Source organism: Pan troglodytes, chromosome 5 (genome assembly GCF_028858775.2).
Source record: "Pan troglodytes isolate AG18354 chromosome 5, NHGRI_mPanTro3-v2.0_pri, whole genome shotgun sequence".
Taxonomy (NCBI): domain Eukaryota; kingdom Metazoa; phylum Chordata; class Mammalia; order Primates; family Hominidae; genus Pan; species Pan troglodytes.
In genome coordinates this window covers 148,475,373-148,496,629 of record NC_072403.2, presented here as the reverse complement: position 1 = coordinate 148,496,629, position 21,257 = coordinate 148,475,373, and the positions used below count along the sequence as shown (strand labels likewise).

General features: G+C 40.0%; 1 protein-coding gene and 1 long non-coding RNA gene across 13 annotated transcripts in view; one reads left to right on the top strand and one right to left on the bottom strand.

Annotated features, from left to right (window-relative positions):
• Positions 1–21,257, top strand: part of MAP3K5 (mitogen-activated protein kinase kinase kinase 5) — a 266,255-nt gene that overhangs the window by 174,784 nt on the left and 70,214 nt on the right. For all 11 annotated transcript variants that reach the window (XM_054686344.2, XM_054686343.2, XM_054686341.2 and 8 more), the window contains 3 exons: positions 5,951–6,000; positions 8,788–8,883; positions 11,023–11,104. In XM_054686344.2, the coding sequence (XP_054542319.1) occupies positions 5,951–6,000; positions 8,788–8,883; positions 11,023–11,104 (228 nt within the window). The remainder of the gene's footprint in view (positions 1–5,950; positions 6,001–8,787; positions 8,884–11,022; positions 11,105–21,257) is intronic.
• Positions 342–19,454, bottom strand: LOC107975327 (uncharacterized). Of its 2 annotated transcripts, XR_001718764.4 has the most exons (3): positions 19,281–19,440; positions 7,497–7,596; positions 342–764 (listed from the first exon to the last, which is right to left on the bottom strand). It is a non-coding gene; the product is annotated as an uncharacterized LOC107975327 (long non-coding RNA). The 2 variants fall into 2 exon arrangements; XR_001718765.4 differs by lacking the exon at positions 7,497–7,596 and having other exon boundaries at positions 19,281–19,454.

The following is a 21,257-nucleotide window of genomic DNA, read 5'->3' as shown; positions in this document are numbered from 1 at the left end:
ATAATAAGCATGGAGAAAAACATCCATTCTCATGCTCTCAACACCAAGTCCATCTAGTAGCACTGAGCAATACCGAGCAGCATCTTTCAGAACTGTGGTCTTTCTCCAATCCCCGTTTGTGAAACACTGTCCAAGCTGACACTTTTACAAGTCAGTTTGGGACTGGCTGCATCCAAAATTTAGAGACACTCTACCAATAGGTTGTGGTAACTTAAGGATCTTCACCCAACAGGCCCCAGATTACACATGCCAATATTTGCCACTGTGTGCAGAGTCAGAAGCTTGATTCTTTTTCATTATTAGGAGTGTCAACTGTATGGAAAAACACTTGAAAAAGTTACTTGTGATACTAATTTATTCATAACAGAAAACTTCCTTGACAAAGGACTTTGAAGACAGGCTTTCAGCTAAGACATAGCTTCCCATGAGATTCACTTCCATGAGTGCAGTAAATAGAGGGAAGACTTTGAAAGAAGTCATTGCCCCAGCAACCCCATCAGCAACATTTCTAACATGTCATTTTAATTGTGTTAAAATGCATCATGCTACACCCGAGGAAAGCACTGTTGAGATGATAGTAGAGCAAATCAATCTACCAGCGTTCTTTTGAGTTCTGTGGACTTTGGGACTGTGCTGGTTCCTGAGGAGGACATTATGGGTTCTTGGTCTGTGGCGTTCAGTGAGGAGGAAGATCAGTGAGGCATAGAGTCCTTCGAGAAGGCTTGCTAAAGGAAGTGGAAGCTGGACTTTGGCTGTGGGTAGAACTAGAAGAGAGAAATGAACACGGGAAGACAAACTAGATTAGAAGAATAAGGCAGAATTCCAACCAAGGCACCAAAGTGAAAGCAAGCATGGGACATTCAGGGGCTGGCAGAGTCTGACTCATTCCACAAGGGGAAACGTGTTGAGGGAGGTGGGAGATATGATTGGTTGGGCAGGATGACATAAAACTCTAGAGTGCTATGTAAGCTAGGAAGAAGAATTTTAAACATATGTGGGTAGGAAACAGGACGTCACTGACGTTTCTGAAAATCTGAGAGCTGGCAGGAAGGCAGAACAGAATGTGAATTATGAACCCAGGGTCAGCATCAAAGTGCATAGGTGTGAAGGTTGATGTTAGCTCTTGCATGCTTCGTGGCCTAGGCATCCACTTCAACTCCTCATGCTTTAGTTGCCATGTATGTAAAATGAGAATAACAGTACCTCATAGAATTGTTGTGAAGATTAAGTGAGAGGATGAATGGAAATCATTTAGCACAGTGCTAAGTGGCTTGGAACAAGTGCTCCATAATGGTTGCTAGTGTAGCTATAAGACTGATCTGGTCTTGACATTTGATTTCTGAAGTCTGAGGCTCAGGAGGGTCACAGAGAAGACTGTTAGAGGAACTAGCTAGATATGAGGCAGGTAGAGATCCTAGAGTGGAATAATACAATTGTGACTGCAAAGGGACAGATGATTTGGAAAGAAAAGTATACGACTTAATCACAAATTAGGAAGAAGGATTAAAAAGAGGGAGTAAGTGTAAGGTGACTCAAGTTTTGATTGCATTGATAAAGGTGGTAGGATTTTTAGAAGGAAAACCTGAGTTGTAGAGGAATCATGAGGAATTTCATTTTGGACGTGTTTAGTTGAAACTAATGGCAAGACTCCAAGTGGAATCATCCAGTGGCAAAATTGGGAATAATCAATATAACTGTCTATATACGTGTTAGTGATATTACTTTAAAGTGCAGTGCAATATTTATGTTGTTTTGCATGTATGCAAGTATATACATACATGTTCTCACAAGCTGAGATACACTAATCATCCAGTGGAAACTACAAAAACGAAGAGCAGTTAGGAGACATGAACATTATGGAGACGAGAGCAGGACTGGAGGAGGAGATTTTCAAAGGCTTGATTGAAAAGAGCAAGGTTATCCAAGGACACTTGGAAACAGAGTGAGGCTAAAGGAATTAGCGATTAGCAAGGCCTAGAGAATGAGTAGAGAGCCAGAAGAATTTGGAAGACAGAAAAAGAACAGAAAGTAAGCCAGAGATTTTTGGAAAATGAGTACTATTTCCAGCAATTTGTTATTGTTTTCTCCTTCCTGGAGGTTCTTTGCTCAGTAAAGTGAGCCTCGTTTTCATTCTCTTATGTTTTGTGACAATTATAGAGACAGTTTTTATATTATGCTAAGAAATATTAGGATATATATTAGGATATAAACAAGTGCATTAAATAGGGTTACAAATTTAAGTTATGTACTGTCCATTTTTCATTTTCACCATCTTTTGATCAGGAGGAATTTTATTTATGTTGTCCTTATTTCCTATAACTTTTAGTGCTAAAAAATTCTCCTGGTTCAAAAATTGAAGCTTTCTTGTATCAGTTTCCATTCTGAATTTATGTCAATTTCTTTGCAAACCCTGATTCTATCCATAGTGTATTCATTATCACTACCATTTTCTCAATTTTTAAAAATAAAAGTGGTAAATTGGAAGGAGGACAAGCAATAAAAACAAAAAAACTTTATTATTACCATGTTACTTTAAAACAACTGTAAATAACAGAGAAGCAACCAGTTTAATAGGTCTTATGTTAAACTAAAAATGGGTTGTTTTTATCATAGAATGTTTAAAAATTTTTCCTAAAATTAGAATAGAGAATGTAGCTTTTCATTTATCATGTTTATTTCTTTAGTCACTCCTCTCACTATTTTTATTCTAACATATGGAATAAATAGCTCTGTGAGCTAGTATATACTTTATACGGCAACTTTCAAAACTTTAAGCACATTATATACCAATTCCCAAGGACTCTTAGAGAGAGCTACTCTACATTCAGGGGTAAAATTAATTGAAATCCCGATCTTTTAACAGTTCTCTCTTTGTTGAATGAATGGTTGCTGCTGAAAAGTAAGTTAGTCCTTGAAGAAAGTCTGCATGTGTACAATGAAAGAAAAACTTAGATTGAGGAAGAGAGAAGTTCTTTGCAGGGCGTTTTAAATGGTTGTTTAGAATTTCCCCCCCTTTTGGGGGTTGAAGTTTGGGTACCCTTGGCCTAGCTCACGGATTATCAAGCAAAGGCAGGGGCCTAGTGGAGGATTAAGTGCTGACTCTCCTCCCTCACTTCAGCTCCAGCCAGTGGCCACTCACAGAAGGCCCAGGAAATTTATGAGGGAAACATGCTTACCCCTGATTCTAGATTAAGATGATTTGATGCTGTCATCCACCAAGGATGCTTTCTGCTACAAACTCCCTGCTAAAAGCAGCTTAAAGAAATGGTATTTCATATTACAAGAAATTACAGGCCGAGCATGGTGACTCACACCTGTAATCCCAGCAATTTGGGAGGCCAGAGCAGGAGGATTGCTTGAGGCCAGGAGTTCAAGACCAGCCTGAGCAATGTAGCAAGACCCCCGTCTCTACAAAAAAATTTAAAAAAATTAACCAGGTTTGGTGATATGTGCCTGTAGTCCCAGCTGCTTGGGAGGCTGAGGCGGGAGGATTGCTTGAGCCTAGGAGATCCAGGCTGTAGTGAGCTATGATTACACCACTACACTCCAGCCTGGATGGAAAAAAATAAATTTTGAGGTGGGGTGATTCTGAGGGTAGTTTCAGCATCAGGATTCTGAATTCTGGCTTCTCTGCGTACTCTTGGTGTTAGTCTCATGTTCTTAAGTAGCTAGCTATTCCAAGAAGCACCTCACACAGGCGGCATCCCGGGGAGGAGGGCCAAGCCCTCTCCTTTATACCATAAGTTGTATCACATGACCATGCTTACACCCATCCCCAGCAAGGCAAATGGACTTACCGTGGCCAATTTAGACTAATCAGTTTCACCATTCAGAAACATTGCCACCTGAACCTGGGCAAAATTTATTTTTTTGTCAGCAGAGGAGAAGGATGGAATGACAGTTGCTGAGGGAGCTGACAGTGCCTACTACAGTATAACTCCTGCCACCTTCAGTCAATACAGTATTAACTTCCAGCTCCTATTCTAGCCCTAACTGGGGCCTGGGATCTGAGGCTAACCCGTTCCTAGAAAATGGTGCTTGTGCTGATTAAATTAGGTTGAGTGTTGGTTTGAGGCCTGTTGGGGCTAATTATAGCTAGAGCTGCATTTGGCCTTGCTGTTTTCCCTGATTCCCAGACAGATCCCAGGAGCCTTTAAACTACCTGTTGGCTTTACAGCTCATCAGCGCCTCCTTGTGGTGCGTCCTACAGGTAGGTGGGGAGGGAGGCCTCCTTCCACCTTCCGTCTCAGGGCTTGGGCTTTATTTACATCACTGAAATGGAACGTTCCCTGGCAGCACTGGCAACCTTTCAGGAACCAAGCATTCTGGAAATGCTCCCCTCCTTTCCTACAAAACCAGTCCAAAATTTTTACTTAGCTGTTCCCAGAAAAGGATTGATAGAAGATGGGTTTTACCAGTGCTGTCTTGTTAGTATTTGCCAGTTGCTGTGTTCAGGGGCGGGTTTGCATACTGCCTCAGCTCTGCACTTGCCTCCCACCTCCTGCTCCTGGACATGGTCTTGGAAAGCAGCTCAGCTGCAGGCTCTGAGGATAAGGCTGCATTGTACGCAAGTAGTGTACAGGTAACAGCTGCAGCTCCTGGGTCATATATATATATTTAGAAGTTCACTTGAGGCCAACAGGATTTAGAAGCAACTTTCCAAATTACCAGCTGAGGCTGCAGTCTGCTATTTTAATTTCACTCCCTCTGTACTCTGGTTAAGAGAGCCACCACATACCTTTTTATGGTATCTTCCCTCCTGGACTTCATGCAACAAAATTTGCTCTGCGTTCATTCAGATCACATCCCCATGACCTGACTGACATGCACTGAAACTAGCTTTTTAGTAAATTCACATCTGACTTGAGAGGATCTATTTTTACTTTTAAGTTGCATGGACCTAGCAAAGAATTATGGGCTGTAGATATAAATTGTCGCTTTTGAGTTGCTTTAGCCAAAAGGAGGGTTCTAGGCCACCTCAGAGCCACAAGGCTTTGTCATCCATTTCATTAGCCCAGGCAAGACTTCAGCCTCCTGGCAGTGGGTGGGTAAGAACTCATTTTCATGGTTGTTTTAACTTTACAGAATTGAATTTCAGTGTCAGTTTATTGCCGTACTGTACTTGCTCAACTTAGACACATGGATAAACTACTTTATTTCTGTAAAAATATTTATGCTATTTTATACTGTTGACATATTTTTAAAGGGATTATCATCCATTTTGTTATTTATTTTAGGGACATATGAATTTGACAATAATTTTATCTTAGCTTTAGTGATAAACTCAAGAAATAAATTCCCACATTTTTCTTTACCTTGGCTCTGCAAATCACCCATGTTTATAGTATGACAATCAAATTTTTGATGTTCAAACTTTATTAGCATATGGAATTTTGCATAAATTAGGTAGCAATACCTTGTAGTTATGATGGGCACTGTACACATGTGTGTTCACATACATTCTTGCTCTACTAGTTTCTGAAGAAATAGAACCGCCTATTTAGTTGGAAATCTTAACTAAAGATAATTCAGAAATAGTTATCTTTAAAACCTTGCCGAGATGTTATTCAAATTAATGTTTATCTTTCTCGGAAAAGAAGTATTTCTCAACTGTAATAATAGAATTACCTTGATCATTGACTTTTTTTACTTAAAAATTAACACACAACAGTTATTACTAGATATCAAGTTTTAGAATTTAATGAGACTAATTCTCCTAGGCTCTTTTGGAAGCTGTTTTATTGAAGTACAGGAATTATTAAGTAGAGTAATCATTACCCTTGTGACTTGAGAATGAATTGTGCTTTCCATCCAGATAATTCTTTCATGAAAAATAGTGTACCAGGAAAAATGGCTGTGTATATCACTTTAAAAATAATTAAACAAAATTATTGTTGTTATGTTATTTTCCATTTGGATGACTCAGTATATTTTCTTGTTGCTGTTCTAGAAAGGTATACATGAGTGGAATTTTAGTGCCTCTTCTGTCAGGGGAGTGAGGTAAGTTTCCTTGGTACATTTTGTTAACTTATAAGACATTTTTCTCCACTGTTCATGGGCTGGATAGAACTTTTAATCATGATTTTAAAATACAAGGAATGTCAAGAATCGTTCAACTGGTGGAAATGCCCAACCTTCTTCAGTGTCACTATCTCCTTTAGGAAAAGATTTGCAACAAAATGTTCACTGCTGGTTGAACTGATTCTGTGCTCCTGACCTACTTAAAATGTAACTGTGGGGTCAATGTGAACTATGGACCAGAATCAAAATGTAGATTACACTCAGCCATGTGGAGGTCCTCTTTAGCTGAGCTGTTGGTTTATGTAATAGGATGATTTCTGTCCTTTTGGTTTACCAGGAACTCATCAACCTTTGCGTGGATCCAAAGCACACATGCCGTCTACTAGATTGTGTCCTGCCACTAATTTTATTTTATTTTATTTTGTGAGACAGAGTTTTGCTGTTGTTGCCCAGGCTGGAGTGCAGTGGCATGATCTCAGTTCACTGCAACCTCCGCCTCCCAGGTCCAAAAGATTCTCCTGCCTCAGCCTCCCAAGTAGCTGGGATTACGGGCGCATGTCACCATGCCCAGCTAATTTTTGTAATTTTAGTAGAGACAGGGTTTCACCATGTTGGCCGGGCTGGTCTGAAACTCCTGACCTCAGTGATCCGCCCGCGTAGGGCTCCCAAAATGCTGGGATTACAGGTGTGAGCCACCCCGCCCGGCCCCTGTCACTAATACTAATGACTTCAGATGATAAGGAGTCCATTAAAAAAAAAAACTTTCTGTAAGGTCACTTTCCTGCATTGATCTTGAGATTACAGTGGTGAACTTCAGTTTGGTTCAGTTCTGACTGCTGTCACAATGCCAGTAGCTTAGAAAATGCCATTTCTTGGGATTTAGAAATAAGATTTTTTTTTTTTAAGAATCAAGAGTCAGTGGTTAAGTCTTTAAATAATTGTTCTATTGAAGCTCATGCTAAATCAACTCTTGCAGATTTCAAACCAAATTAGATGTGCTAACTACTGTTTACCCCCACGTCATAGCAATGAGAGACAACAGATTTTTGCAGCCTGGTTATGCAATATCCTGTTGCTTTTGGAATAATAATAATTGGTTTTATTAGAGCATAAATTGGTAGAGCGGTCTGAGTCACTAATAATTGGAGTTCTCCTGGTAAAGCTACCTGTTACCTCATGAATGATCTGAACAGAAACAAGCAAGATGATGGACTGACTCATTATATATCTTTCAGTCGATACTTTCTCAAATAAAACTGTACTCTTAATATTTAATTTTTAAAGCCAGTCATTATCAAGGCACTCACTATTTATTGCTGCATTTTTAAGCAATCCACTTAAGAAAGTATGGTAAATGTAAATTTCACTTTATCATATCTGTTTTCCAATGAATAAATTTTCTTTAATTAGGTATGGTAGCCCTATGTAACAGTTGTTGTGATTTGTGACTTATACATAGGCTGCTACTATCTTACTTTTGCTGGCTTATGTGCTGAGAAACTTGAGTTGTAGTCTGTGACTTCAAAGAGAGCTCATTCTTCCTGGCCTCCTCCTCCACAAAGAAGAGATGACAAACTATGGAAGAAAATCCAACTAGGTCAGCAGCTTGCCTTGCGTCACCTCAGAACTTGCACAGCTCGAGTTAGTGGGCATTAACTGAGCACGAGCTGTGTGTCAAATGTTGAGTCCTGTTCTGCCAAAGATACAAAAATGACTAAGACATCAACTCCTCTCTTGAGGAATTCACAGCCCAGCAGGGAGAGGAACAGACATTTAACAACTCATGACAATACAGTGTGAGAAGAGCAATGAAAGAAGTATACTCAAGAGGACACAGGTGTAAGAGGAAGTCTTTCTGTTTAGGGCAGAAGTAGGGCAGGGAGAGAAGGTGAGGTCTAAGCTGGGCCTTAAATCGTGAATAGAGTTTCTTTTAAAAGTAAAAAACAACATGCATTCCAAATGGAAGGAACAGCAGGCACAAAGGCACAAAATAAGAATTGACAAACTGTGCCCCATGGACTACATCTGGTCCTTCACCTGTCTTGTAAATAAAGTTTTATTGGAACACAGCCATGTTCATTCATTTATGCATCCTCTTAGGCAGCTGTCATGCTTCAGCAGCAGAATTACATAGTTTGGCCTGAAAAACCTAAAGTATTTTACTATCTGGCCTGTTACAGAAAATGGTTGCCAATCCCTGGCATAAAACAGCATGGCCTAGTGGGTCAACTCAAAACTGTTTCATATTGCCGTAAAGTCAGCCACTCACTGAGCCCTAACCGAGCGCACTTGCACGTTGCTTCACTCCTCTAAAATCTCTATAACGAATGAGGTGCTTTTACTGCCTCCACAAATTGACTGCCTAGCTTTGGAAACATTTCATTGTTCTACAGATTGCATAGCACCAGAATCACCGAGGTCAGCCAGCCAGTTGGTATTTATGCTTTTCCTCCCAGCACACAGAATAGTGTAGTAGGCAGGACACCTTTCCCTGCTCTGTTGAAAGGATGTGTAGTTTATGTGTGCTTGCAACACCCTAGAGTAGCCCTGCTCTGCAGAGATGAGGAGGAGGACACTTCTCAGAAGAGTAAATCATTTTAGTAGTGTGGTGCAGGAAGTATCACTTTTTAAAGTGCTATTTATAACTTCTTGTTATAAACAACATTGATATAAATGGGATTGAATTTAAAACATTTCTTTTTCATCATAGGACTGTAGAAGAATTGATAGTTCTCTGAATAATGCCTTTTTGTTTGTTGGTTTCAGTATTTCTAAATTTGAAGAAAGATGCTGCTTTCTTTATGTGCTTCACAATTCTGATGATTTCCAAATCTATTTCTGTACAGAACTTCATTGTAAAAAGTACGTATTAGTCATTGTGTGTGAAAAAGATTCTTCTTACCTGATCATTATTTTCAACTAATGAGTGAACATGTACCTCCTGTGAAGAATGCATGGCTATGTGGTTATATAAATATTTTATTTGGGCTAATATTTTATAATTATATCATAAATTTAACAGATTTTGGGGGGGTTTTCTTTAATAAGTCAAACTTTATCTTAGTCATAACTTATTTTCCCACAGATAAAACATTAACTAAGACTTATTGGTTAATTGTTAAATATTATAACTCATATTTTAAGTGCTCACTTACTGTATATGATTACCAGAATTTTCATTCTCAAATTCTTTTAAATCATCTCACTATTATCTACAATAGTACCTCTTTACCTTGGCTCATATTAGTTAGATCCACCTGGTAGGCTTTAAAAAAACATACATGGCCCCCACCTCAGACTAATTATATTGGACGTTCTGGTGGGGGTGAAGCCTGAGTTAAGAGCCACTGATCTGATCTATACCAATAAAAGAGATCATCCAAAAATCCATGGACTGCATTGTATGTTTGTGTTTTTCTCCATTGTATGTTTCTCTTGGGCTAATAATTAAATTCTTCTTACTTCTTTAGAACACTATGATTGACTGTGGGAAACTAGAGAAGTGAGTGATAATTTAGAAGCCAAAGTGTAGGTGAAAGTTAGTTTGGACTCAGAATTTTGCTGGGGATTGTTCTTATTTAAATAATTACTATTTGACTTCATTATAAATGACTGATATGCTAGCTACAATATACAGTCGTTCATTTTTATCTTGGTGTGAAAAAGAAAAGTGTTTGTTGAATCCACAATTCTTGGCTCAAGCTTTATCTTTATTATCATAAAACATATGGTGGGGGAAAAAAAACACTTGGAAATAAGAAAATTCCTAGCTCTTGTATGGACTAATTCTCTACTTACACTTAAATTCTCAAGTCTGTTGACCTGTTTCTATGATAATTATAGCTAAGATTTATGAAGTGTGTGCCCCAGAACTAATATTTGTTTCAGTCTTCAAAGAAACCCTATTAGATGGGTAGTATTAATATCTTTATTGAAAAGAATTTAAAAAGTAGTCTTGGAGAGTATAGCCTAAAATCATGTAGTCAATAAGCATAAAAATCTGGGGTTTGAACCAGGCACAGGAGACTTCAGAATGGAAGCTTCTAAAAATTACGCTAGTGCTCCCATCCCACTGTCGAGTGTTATATTCTGCCTAGAGATGTTCATATTGAAAATTTTTGCATGAGTGGCTGATGCAAATCCTTAACCCAGATCTTAAATCATGTCTGTAACACCAGATTTTTTTTTGATCTTTCACTTTATTCTTCCTCTTGGTTAAACTAGCTTTTCTCTCTCATTCATTTTGCTATTTAATAGCGCAAACTGTTATTCCAATCAGGCTTGGGAATTTTTTTTCTTGTCATGGACCTCCAAGAAATGTGTGTAGAGACAGGAAGAGTGAGGAAGTTGATACCACATATGAACTCCATCAATGGGGTCCAAATTCCAAGATAGACTTTGTTCATCATCATGCTCTCAATGGCCAGAACAGTTCTTTATCCTAGTAGACACTCAGTGAGTATTTGTTGAATGAATGGATGGATGGGTGGGTAAGAAAGGTTCTGAGTTGTGTTAGGGAAACTTTTCTTATCACACCATAACCTGCTCTTCCCTTAAGCTGGCATCGCATAGCATGACCTGCCTGTGGGATCATCAGCCCACGTTCACAGTGCTTCCTGGCTTTATGTCTGTGAACCATCAGCCTCCTCTCTGAATGGCCTAGCCACAGCGAGTAGGATGCCAATCTGTTTCTCACTGTAATCACTTTGCTTGTCTCTGAAATGGTCTCTAGAAGAAAAAAAAAAAACTTTACAAGAAGAGTTCCTGAAGAAAAATGTATTTGAAGTGAGGCATTAGGTTAGAAATTTCTAGAAAATCCTACCAACCTGCATTTTCTTTTTGAAAAATTGTATTTTTCACATGATCTTGATAGTGTGTTATTGCCTGGTTCTGGAGACTCTCTTAGCTCTCAGTTTTGGTTCTGAAGTCACTTTGAGATGTACTTGCTTATATTTACTATTGTTTGTGTTATGAATGCTCACATGCTAACTTGTATTGTAGGTTTTTTGAGATGGTGAACACCATTACCGAAGAGAAGGGGAGAAGCACAGAGGAAGGAGACTGTGAAAGTGACTCGCTGGAGGTAATGACTTAGGTGTCCATTTACATTTAGAGCTCATTTTAAAACAAACTATTTGAAGCCTTACTGAGGCAGGAGGCAGGGTGTATGAGGGGTAGGAGACTGTAGGCTTTCCTTTAGTGTTAAAAGCAACTTCCGGAATTCCTTTGGTAAAAAGGGGCTAAAAAGTAAACATTGGAGAATTCTTATTCCACAGCACCAAGCATTAGCATTTTAGTTATCTGATAGCGAGTAACTATGCTTTATCTATGACAGTGTCAATGCATGGGCCACGGTGTCCTTACACATTCTCTATTCTCCTCTGAGATATGTGCAATTCAGACAAAGAAGATTCACTGAAGATTCTGGTTGATAGCACCCTTGTGGCAGGCATTAATATGCTACACAGAGAACCTGAAACCATGGAAGATTAATGGAATTAAGAGAGGAGGGAATAACAATGACTTCAAATGTTGTTCCTCTCAACTGGAATCCTTTTATTAATGTCTAATGGACACAGAGCACTATGGATACCTACTTTTATATGGTTTTTATTTTTATTTTTATAGAGACTTGGTCTCGTTATGTTGCCCAGACTGGTCTTGAATTCCTGGGCTCAAGCAATCCTCCCACCTCGGCCTCCCAAAGCACTAGAATTACAGGCGTGAGCCACCGCACCCGACTGCTGGACACCTACTTTTAGTTTATGTCCATTTTCTCTGCCATGTCTGCTGTGTGAAGAAGAGCCTTCCTCCACTGCAAGGACCAATGCTGGAGTGTGTCAACAATGCTGACTCCAGCATCTTCAATGTCTGAAGGATGACACTTCTCCAGGCTTGACACATGGCCACCATTTTCTCCAAGCCCTTCCCAGTGTTTGACTTGGGAGAGAACTCTGAATCCAAGTATCTTAGTCCATTGGGCTGCTGTAACAAAATACTGTAAACAATGTGGCTTGTAAACAGTAGACATTTATTTTCTTATACTTCTGGATGCTGGGAAGTCCAAGATCAAGGTGCTGGTAGATTCAGTGTCTGGTGACGGCCTGTTCCTCATAGAAGGTGCCCTCTTGCTGTGTCCTTACATGGTAGAAGAAGCTGGCTAGCTCTCTGTGGTCTCTCTTACAAGGCCACTAATGTTACCCTGCTCTGCCTTCAAGACCTAATCACCTCCTAAAGGCCTCACCTCCTAATAACCGCACCTTGGGGTATGATTTCAACATAGGAATTTGGGGAGGACACAAATATTCAGTCCATAGCACCAAGCCACACTGAAAATTATATTTTTAATGTTAAAGTGAAATTGAAGAATCTATAGCTCACCAATCTAATTGGCATACTTATTTATTAGATCACTTTGATAATGTCATCTCATAAACTAAAATTTTTATAGAAACACTGAATTAGTAAGGTAACAGTTGAGAAAAAAATTTAATATAATAAATTGTTTGTTTTTTGAGACCGGCTCTTGCTGTGTTGCCCGGGCTGGAGGTGGAGTGCAGTGGCACAGTCACAGCTCATTGTAGCCTCTTGACCTCCTGGGCTCAAGCAATCCTCCCACTTCAGCCAGAGCATGCCACCACACCTGGCTAACTTTTTTTTTTTTTTTTTTTTTTTGGTGGAGACGGGATCTCACTTTGTTGCCCAGGTTGGTCTTGAACTCCTGGGCTCAAGCAGTTCTCCCTCTTCGGCCTCCCAAAGTGCTGGGATTATAGGGATAAGCACCATGCCTGGCCTATAATAGCTAATTGTTAACTCTGCCCGTAGTTAAGTTCTATGATTATCTAGCAATTGTATAGCTTTGATATTTGTAGTTAAGCCTAAGCCTCTTTCATTAAAGTTGTAAAAAGATGACAGGCCTAATTTGGAAAAAAAAATTTCCTGTGCATTAGCTTGCTGTCTATAGAAGTAATAGATACTACTTCTTATTTATGTATGTTTTATATTTTACAATTTTTTATTTCTTATTCAAGTGATTGTTAGGAATTAGCTTTCTTGACTCCTACTTCAGGGCTCGTTTGATTATACGTTGTTATCTTTGTTTCTGTGTTAAATTTTGCATCACTTGATACATAGCAATTTGCCAAGGTAAAACTTAAAGAAACTGAAAATGAAACAATTCTATCAATAATATAGAATTATGAAGGGGATGACTGGAAAATTCATAAAGTATTCTGCAATGTTACAAATTTTTGGTTTTGTTTTTTTTTTAAACCAGAGATAGCTATCCTTTGTTTCATGCCCTCCTTTCAGGAACTAACTGCATCTTACCAAAAATATGCATAGCCTAGCCAGGCTGTGGTGGCAGGTGCCTATCATCTCAGCTACTCAGGAGGCTGAGGCAGGAGAATCAGTTGAACCTGGGAGGCAGAGGTTTCAGTGAGCCAAGATTGTGCCACTGCACTCCAGCCTGGGTGACAAGAGCAAAACTCCGTCTCAAAAAAAAAAAGAGAATAAAAGAAATTATTCTGAAGTCAGGTGTGGTGGCTCATGCCTGTAATCCCAGCACATTGGGATGCTGAGGTGAGTGGATCACTTGAGGCCAGGAGTTCGAGACCAGCCTGGCCAACATGGTGAAACCCTGTCTCTACTTTAGCTGAGCATGGTGGCGTGCACCTGTAGTCCCAGCTACTCAGGAGGCTGAGGCAAGAGAATTGCTTGAACCTGGGAGTTGGAGGTTGTAGTGAGCCGAGATTGCACCACTGCACTCCAGCCTGAGCTACAGAATGAGACTTGGTCTCAAAAAAAAAAAAAAAAAAGAAAAACATAAGAAAAACATTCTTACATTTCTATCCTTTGCATTTCATTAGAATAATGTAAAATTTCTGACAGAGAATGGCTTCTACAGTATTCCCAATGGACTTTAGAGCCTGTAGGAAGAATTCAAGCAGACCTGCTTCAAGAGTCTTGGCTTAGTTTGCCATTGTGCCAGCTAGTGATATTGCTGATGTTTTTCGTGGGTGTTCTTTTAGCAAAACGTGAATGAATGCATGTTTACAGGGATGCTCTGGACTGGAGGATGGTGAAATCCATCATGGTTGTCCCTCTCCCTGAATGTCCTTTTGTAGCCAGGGCATCTTTCCAATATGAATTATTAAGCCTTAACTTACATTTTTGCATAACTTATAACTCTCCATTATATATTTGGTTACATTTCTTAGATGTTTTCAACATTCTTTATTAAAGTTATTTTATCAGCATCCTGCATATTTGATTAAAATGAATTCTTTAATTTCATTACCACAAATTGAACTCAAACTTCAGCCCATGAATAACAAGCTAAAAATAATTCCTCCACTTCCCATTCTTTACAGTGGAAACAAGAAGAATTACTTTAGAGATCATCTGAACACAGTGATTAAGATTTGTATGCAGAATAATTATTTTCTGATGTTTACCTCAATTGAAGGTAGAATTAACATTGTTTCAATACATGCGTCAATTATTCCTGAAGCCTTTGGCTACCTCGGCCCAGAACAAAAGAAAAATGTTGGAAAGGCCAGGAAATGCTACTTAATGTTTTTAACTTCACTTAGGGTGTTGTCAGCAGTCAGCAAAACAGTAACTATTAATGTGGTTCTATAAACTACAAATGTGAAACTAATTCCTAGAATTTAAAAGACTTCTTAGAAGCCCAAGGCAATAACTCCTTTTCTTTCTGATTGGAACAATAAGGTTTATTTGAAGCAGTACAACTGTGGGTGGGATTTGGCTTCTTTCAGGTCACCAGCCCCTTCTTCCTTCTGATTCAAGCTGGATCTACTAAGAACTCCAGGCTGGGGTCAGGAGCCTTGGGCCCTGGTTCTGACTTTGCCAACAGTCAGTTTCATAACCCCAGACAAAGTTCATACTCCCGCTGGGCTAAGATGACTTCATTCCTTAAGTTAGAGTTGAAAAGAATATATATATATATATATTCATATATATATATATTCATATATATATTCATATATATATATTCATATATATATTCATATATATTCATATATATATTCATATATATATTCATATATATATTCATATATATATATTCATATATATATATATATATATATATTTTTTTTTTTTTTTTTTTTTCCAGACAGAGTCTTGCTCTGTCACCCAGGCTGGAGTGCAGTGGCATGATCTTGGCTTACTGCAACCTCCACCCCTGGGTTCAAGCAGTGCTCCCACCGCAGCCTCTTGAGTAGCTGGGATTACAGACGCCCACCATCATGTCCAGCTAATTTTTGTATTTTTAGTAGAGACAGGGTTTCACCATGTTGGCCAGGCTGGTCTTGAACATCTGACCTCAGGTGATCTACCCACCTCGGCCTCCCAAAGTCCTGGGATTATAGGCGTGAGCCACTGCGCCTGGCCAAGAGCAAGGGGATCTTTAATGTCCTTTCCTACCTCTAATTTTTAAAATAATATTCAAGATTGGTATAAATTGTACAAGGTTATTTCAAATATAATGCAATACCACTTCTCAGAGAAGGATTTTCTGTCTTTTAACAGAAAGAAAATCAATTTCTTTTGATTCAAGGCTATGTTTTTTGACTCAAGGATGTATTTTGACGTGGAAGGGTAATGAACTCATATCTCAAGTAATTAAATATGTTATTATTATAATACTTTTATATTGAAATCATCAAACAATTGATCAGAGTTAACCAGCCTTGGTCTCCATTGTTCTTCTTCCTGCCTTCCATGTCTTCATTAAAAGTAAAGGCATCCAGCAACCCAAGCCAGATTCCTGAGAAACCCCTCCCAAACCCCTCTTAATCCCTCATGCCCGTTCTTTCCTGCAGCCCCTTCATTTCATCTTCTCGGTCACTCCCCTGATCTCAGGTCTTCATCCTCTATCATAGCCTAACATGTCTCATGCTTTGTCTCTGTTATCATCAGAGAAATCTTTCATACAGATTTAATCCTGTGACTCCCCAAATTAAAAACCTTTGATGCTCCTTTTTGTTTTTTGATACAGAGTCTCACTCTGTCACCCAGGTGGGAGAGCAGTGGCGCAATCTCGGCTCACTGCAACCTCCGCCTCCTAGGTTCAAGCAACTCTCCTGCCTCAGCCTCCTAAGTAGCTGGGACTACAGGCGTGCACCACCATGCCCAGCTAATTTTTGTATTTTTAGTATGGAGTTTCACCATGTTGGCCAGGCTGGCTTTGAATTCCTGACCTCAAGTGATCTGCCTGCCTTGGCCTCCCAAAGTGCTGGGATTACGGACGTGAGCCACCATGCCCAGCTGATGCTCCTTTTTGTAGAAGGAAGTATTTGCACCATACAACGTTCTCACCCCCTCTGGCTGTAGCTTCCCCTTTCCTTTCCACTCTGTGGTCCAGCGGTGCCAGCCTCCTTTCCACTTTCCAGGTAGCCGTGCTTCTCCAGCCTCTGGGCTTGACATGCAGATGCCCAACCTCACAGACTTTTCTCCTCAGTCCCACTTAGTAACCAAAGCCTTAATTTTTCAGATCCAGGTCCTGTGTCCTTTTCTCTTTGAATCATTTCTCAACTCCCCTTCTTACTTTTCTCTGTTCTCTTAGCATTTTGGCCCACTCCTCTGGCCTAGCTCTTCTCCATGCATTGTCATCTGGTAGCCTGCACTGGACTGGACTGTTAATGTCCCATGGCAGGATGGTGGCTTTATGCCCTTTTTAATCACATGAGCTCACATGGTGCCAGGTGTCCAAGTAGAAGAGATTCAATCTGAAGGGTCTGAAGCTGGGCAGTGACAAAATCAGAGTTGTTTTAATATTAGGTTGTAGCAATAATGGCAAAAACCACAATTACTTTTGCACCAACCTAATATCTCAAACTGGGAGGAGAGAGATATGGATGGGAGAAGGCCTCCAATCCATATGGACCTCTCTGCTTGAGCCCGAGAGGTCAAGGCTGCAGTGAGCTAGGATTGCGCCACTGCACTCCAGCCTTGGTGACAGAGCCAGACCCTGTCTAAAAAAAAAAAAAGAAAAAAAAAGTGACATTATTTTCATTTGACTCAAATATCTGCAGGAAGATGGAAGACCTTACTGTTTTCTTTTCTGATGATTGGCCTCATATACCTTAGTAATTGTGGTTCAGAATTTATTTCAGTCAGTTTGGAATCATCATGTAGCAAACTCTTTTTTAACATCCTATTCCTATTTTTGTGCAGATATGAAGCTGAATACCCACAGTTACTTCCCTGCCTGAGAAAATACATCACTTATAGTGTTGTATGATATGAGTATCAATTTGTTATTCATTCATTCATTCTGTTGGGAATGGGGAAAAGCCTTTTTCTTGTACCAGCTTATGTTCAATGGTCAGGGGCCTGCAAATTAACTGACAAAAGACAAGTTAACAGGAGAGCAGACAAACTTTATTCTTTTGTTTTGTTTTGTTTTTGAAACAGAATCTCCCTCTGTCCCCCAGGCTGGAGTGCAGTGGTGTGATCTTGGCTCATTGCAGCCTCTATCTCTTGGGCTCAAGCGATCCTCCCACCTCAGCCTTCTGAGTAGCTGGGACTAAGGTGTGCACCACCATGCCTGACTAATTTTTGTACTTTTTATAGAGACAGGGTTTCACCATGTTGCCTAAGCTGCTGCCTTGGCCTCCCAAAATGCAGAGATTACAGATGTGAGCCACCATGCCTAGCCAAAATTTATTCATGTAGTCAATGATAAGTCAGTGAAAGAGACTTACACGAAGAATTGGCTCCCTAAACAGCTAGAGTTGAGTGTTTATATATCATCTTAGTAAGAAAGAGGGTTAAGACTTTAAGAAAGTGTATGGTGGGAGACTAATGAGAAACAAGTGTGAGGAACAGAAAGTTTTGATAAGGTTTTGTTTATGCAACATCTCCTCTAGGTGCAAGTGGTCTATCTCCTCTTTGGTCATTAACCTCCTGGAGAGGAAATAAATGGCAGATGTATTTTAGGAGGCATTGATTATGTCCGCAAAAGAAGTTTAGATAAGGTTTTTTTCTGCTGCTGCTGTTTTTCTGATGTTTTCAGCCTAAAATCATCTTCATCCACATCAGTGGGTCCAAGTGGATCTCACTAATGCACTCACATATTTTTTGGACAGCTATTGAATGGTAGGCACCATTCCATGTGCTGGAGAGATGGCAGAGAACAAAATGGAGAGAAATTCCTGCTATCACTGAGAGCTTACATGCTCTCATCTAAGTCTTAATCAGGCCCAACTCTGCTTAGCTTCCGAGATCAGAAGAGATTGGACGCATTCAGGGTGGTATGGCTGTAGACTCAGGTTACTTTCTAATGAGAGACGGACAATAAACACAAATAAGTAAAATACCATCTATAGTATGTTAGATGGTGATCAGGGTTAAGGAGAATAATAAACCAGGGAAGGGTTTAGGAAGTTACAGTGTAGCAGGGACGTGCAATTTTAGACAGGAAGGCCTGGGAAGCTCATTAAGAAGGTAAGATTTAGGCCGGGTGTGGTGGCTCATGCCTGTAATCCCAGCACTTTGGGAGGCCGAGGCAGTTGGATCGTTTGAGGTCGGGAGTTCGAGACCAACCTGGCTAAAATGGCGAAACCCCATCTCTACTGAAAATACAAAAATTAGCCGGGCATGGTGGCAAGCGCCTGTAATCCCAGCTACTCGGGAGGCTAAAGCAGGAGAATCGCTTGAACCTAGGCACTCCAGCCTGGGCGACAGAGTGAGACTCTAAATAAATAAATAAATAAATAAATAAATAAATAAATAAATAAAAGAAGGTGAGATGTGGCCGGGCGCCGTGGCTCACACCTGTAATCTCAGCACTTTGGGAGACCAAGGCGGGTGGATCATGAGGTCAGGAGATTGAGACCATCCTGGCTAACGAGGTGAAAGCCCATCTCTACTAAAAATACAAAAAATTAGCCGGGTGTGGTGGCGGGCACCTGTAGTCCCAGCTACTCGGGAGGCTGAGGCAGGAGAATGGCGTGAACCTGGGAGGCGGAGCTTGCAGTGAGCTGAGATTGTGCCACTGCACTCCAGCCTGGGCGACAGAGTGTGACTCCTTCTCAAAAAAAAAGGTGAGATGTGAGTAAAGATCTAAGGGAGGAGAGATCCATCACACTAGATATTTGTACCTGCAGTGTTTTTGGCATTCTATTAATGTTATTAGTAGTTATTAATGTTTTGGTATTTACATATTAAGAAGGCCATACAGACTGAACATTAACAGAGCTGCCATTTGGGTCTTCGAGGTGATTACTCACCTAACGTGGTTAAGCCCCCGCCGAAAGTGCATGGCTTTTTCTAAGGTGGTGGTTTCCTTCGAGAGTGCAAGGACTCAGTGAGTCACCACTTCGTTGTTTGGCCTTGTCAATGTTGCCTTCCTACACTGATTCTCTTCCCGCTACCAGTTTAGATTGTTCTGGGCAGACAGCAATAAAGAGATGATTCTAGAAAAATTCTCATGATTGCCTCAGAATGAAATTCTTGTTTCCCTTAGCAACAACCTGATTTGCTAACCTATTACCATAGAAATAGAATGCAAAATATATAAGCAATGTAATGTTACCTTTTATTTTTTAAAACCCTCTCTTCTACTATTCCTGGACATTACATAGATGATTCTCTGTCCTTCTAGGCTGAACCAGTCTCTTGTTTCTTTTCAGCTTTCTTTCAAAACTGCCATTTCAATTTCTATCTTTATCTCGTAAGAATAGAAAGGGGAGATAGAAAAACAAAGCAGCAATTACCCACAGAGATGGTTTTACTTAAATAACACTGCTCTTTTTACAATTCCTTTTCATTTTACTATCACCATTTTGCTTAACAGGAGTCAGCTTCTATATCTAATCTTCTATATCTAATACATAATCTTTTAAATCTGTATCTAATACATAATCTTTTAAAAAAATAGTCTCTGATACCTTAGATTCCTAGGGGAAATGAAAACTTTAGCAGCCTCATCAAGGTTTATGTATTCTTCACTCTTCTATATAAGCATACCTGTTGTAGAGCTGGACCTGGTGGTGTGCACCTGAGTCCCAGCTATTTGGGAGGATCACTTGAGCCCAGGACTTTGAGTCCAGCCTGGGTAACATAGCAAGACTCCATCTCTTTAAAAAAAAACAACTGCTGAGTATGATGGCTCCCACCTGTACTCCCAGTGGTTGGGAGGCCGAGGCAGGAGGATCAGTTGAGGCCAGGAGTTCAAGGCCAGCCTGGGCAACATAGCAAGACCCCATCTCTACAAAAAATAGAAAAAATTAGCTGGACATAGTGCTGTACACCTGAAGTCCTAGCTGTTGAGGAGGCTGAAGTGGGAGGATTGCTTGAACCTAGGAGTTCAAGGCTGCAATGAGCTATGATGGCACCACTGCACTCCGGCCTAGGCGACAGAGCAAAACACTCTTTAAAAAAAAAAAAAGATTTAAATATATCTATTCGAAAAATGCTTTCACCCAAGAATAAACCAATAATGACTCTAAATGTTTTGTTTTGGGATCTAGTTCTTTTCTAAAAAAGTTCTCATCACATTTTTCTATAACTTGATTAATTAATTAAGCAAATAATTACTGAGCATCTACTACAAGCTACATGCTAAAACTGGGGATAGAGTAATTAAGGATGAAGTCCCAAGTCTCGAAGAGCTCAAGTGTCCAGACGAGGATGACAGAGGCAGCTGTAAGATCTTGAAGGGCATTGTCTTGGTCCATCCAGGCCACTATAACAAAATGCCTTAGACTGGGTAATTTATACCCAATAGAAATGCTTTGCTCACAGTTCCAGAGGCTGAGAAATCCAAGATCAAGGCACCAGCAGATTCAGTGTCTGGTGAGGGCCTACTTCCTCTAGATGGTACCTTCTGTGGGTGCTCACATGGCTGAAGGCTCAACCAGGCTCCTTTAAGCCTCTTTCATAAGGGGACTAATCCCATTCATGAGAGCTCTAGCCTCATGACCTAATCACCTTCTAAAGGGCCTAACTCTTAATACATTGTGATTCGGTTTCAACATACAGATTTTGAGGGCGCTGAAGAGGGGGATACGCAAACATTCAGACCATAGCAGGCATTTATGCTGTGCTAAGGAGTTTGGATTTCATCCGGAAAGTAACAAGCTGCCAATAAAATAGATGCAGTGGCACTGACATGGAAAGTTCATGTGGAACTTTGGACTTTGGAAAGTTCACTGTCAATTTAGTGGAGAATAAATTGGGGAATGGAGCAACAAGAGAGGAGAAAA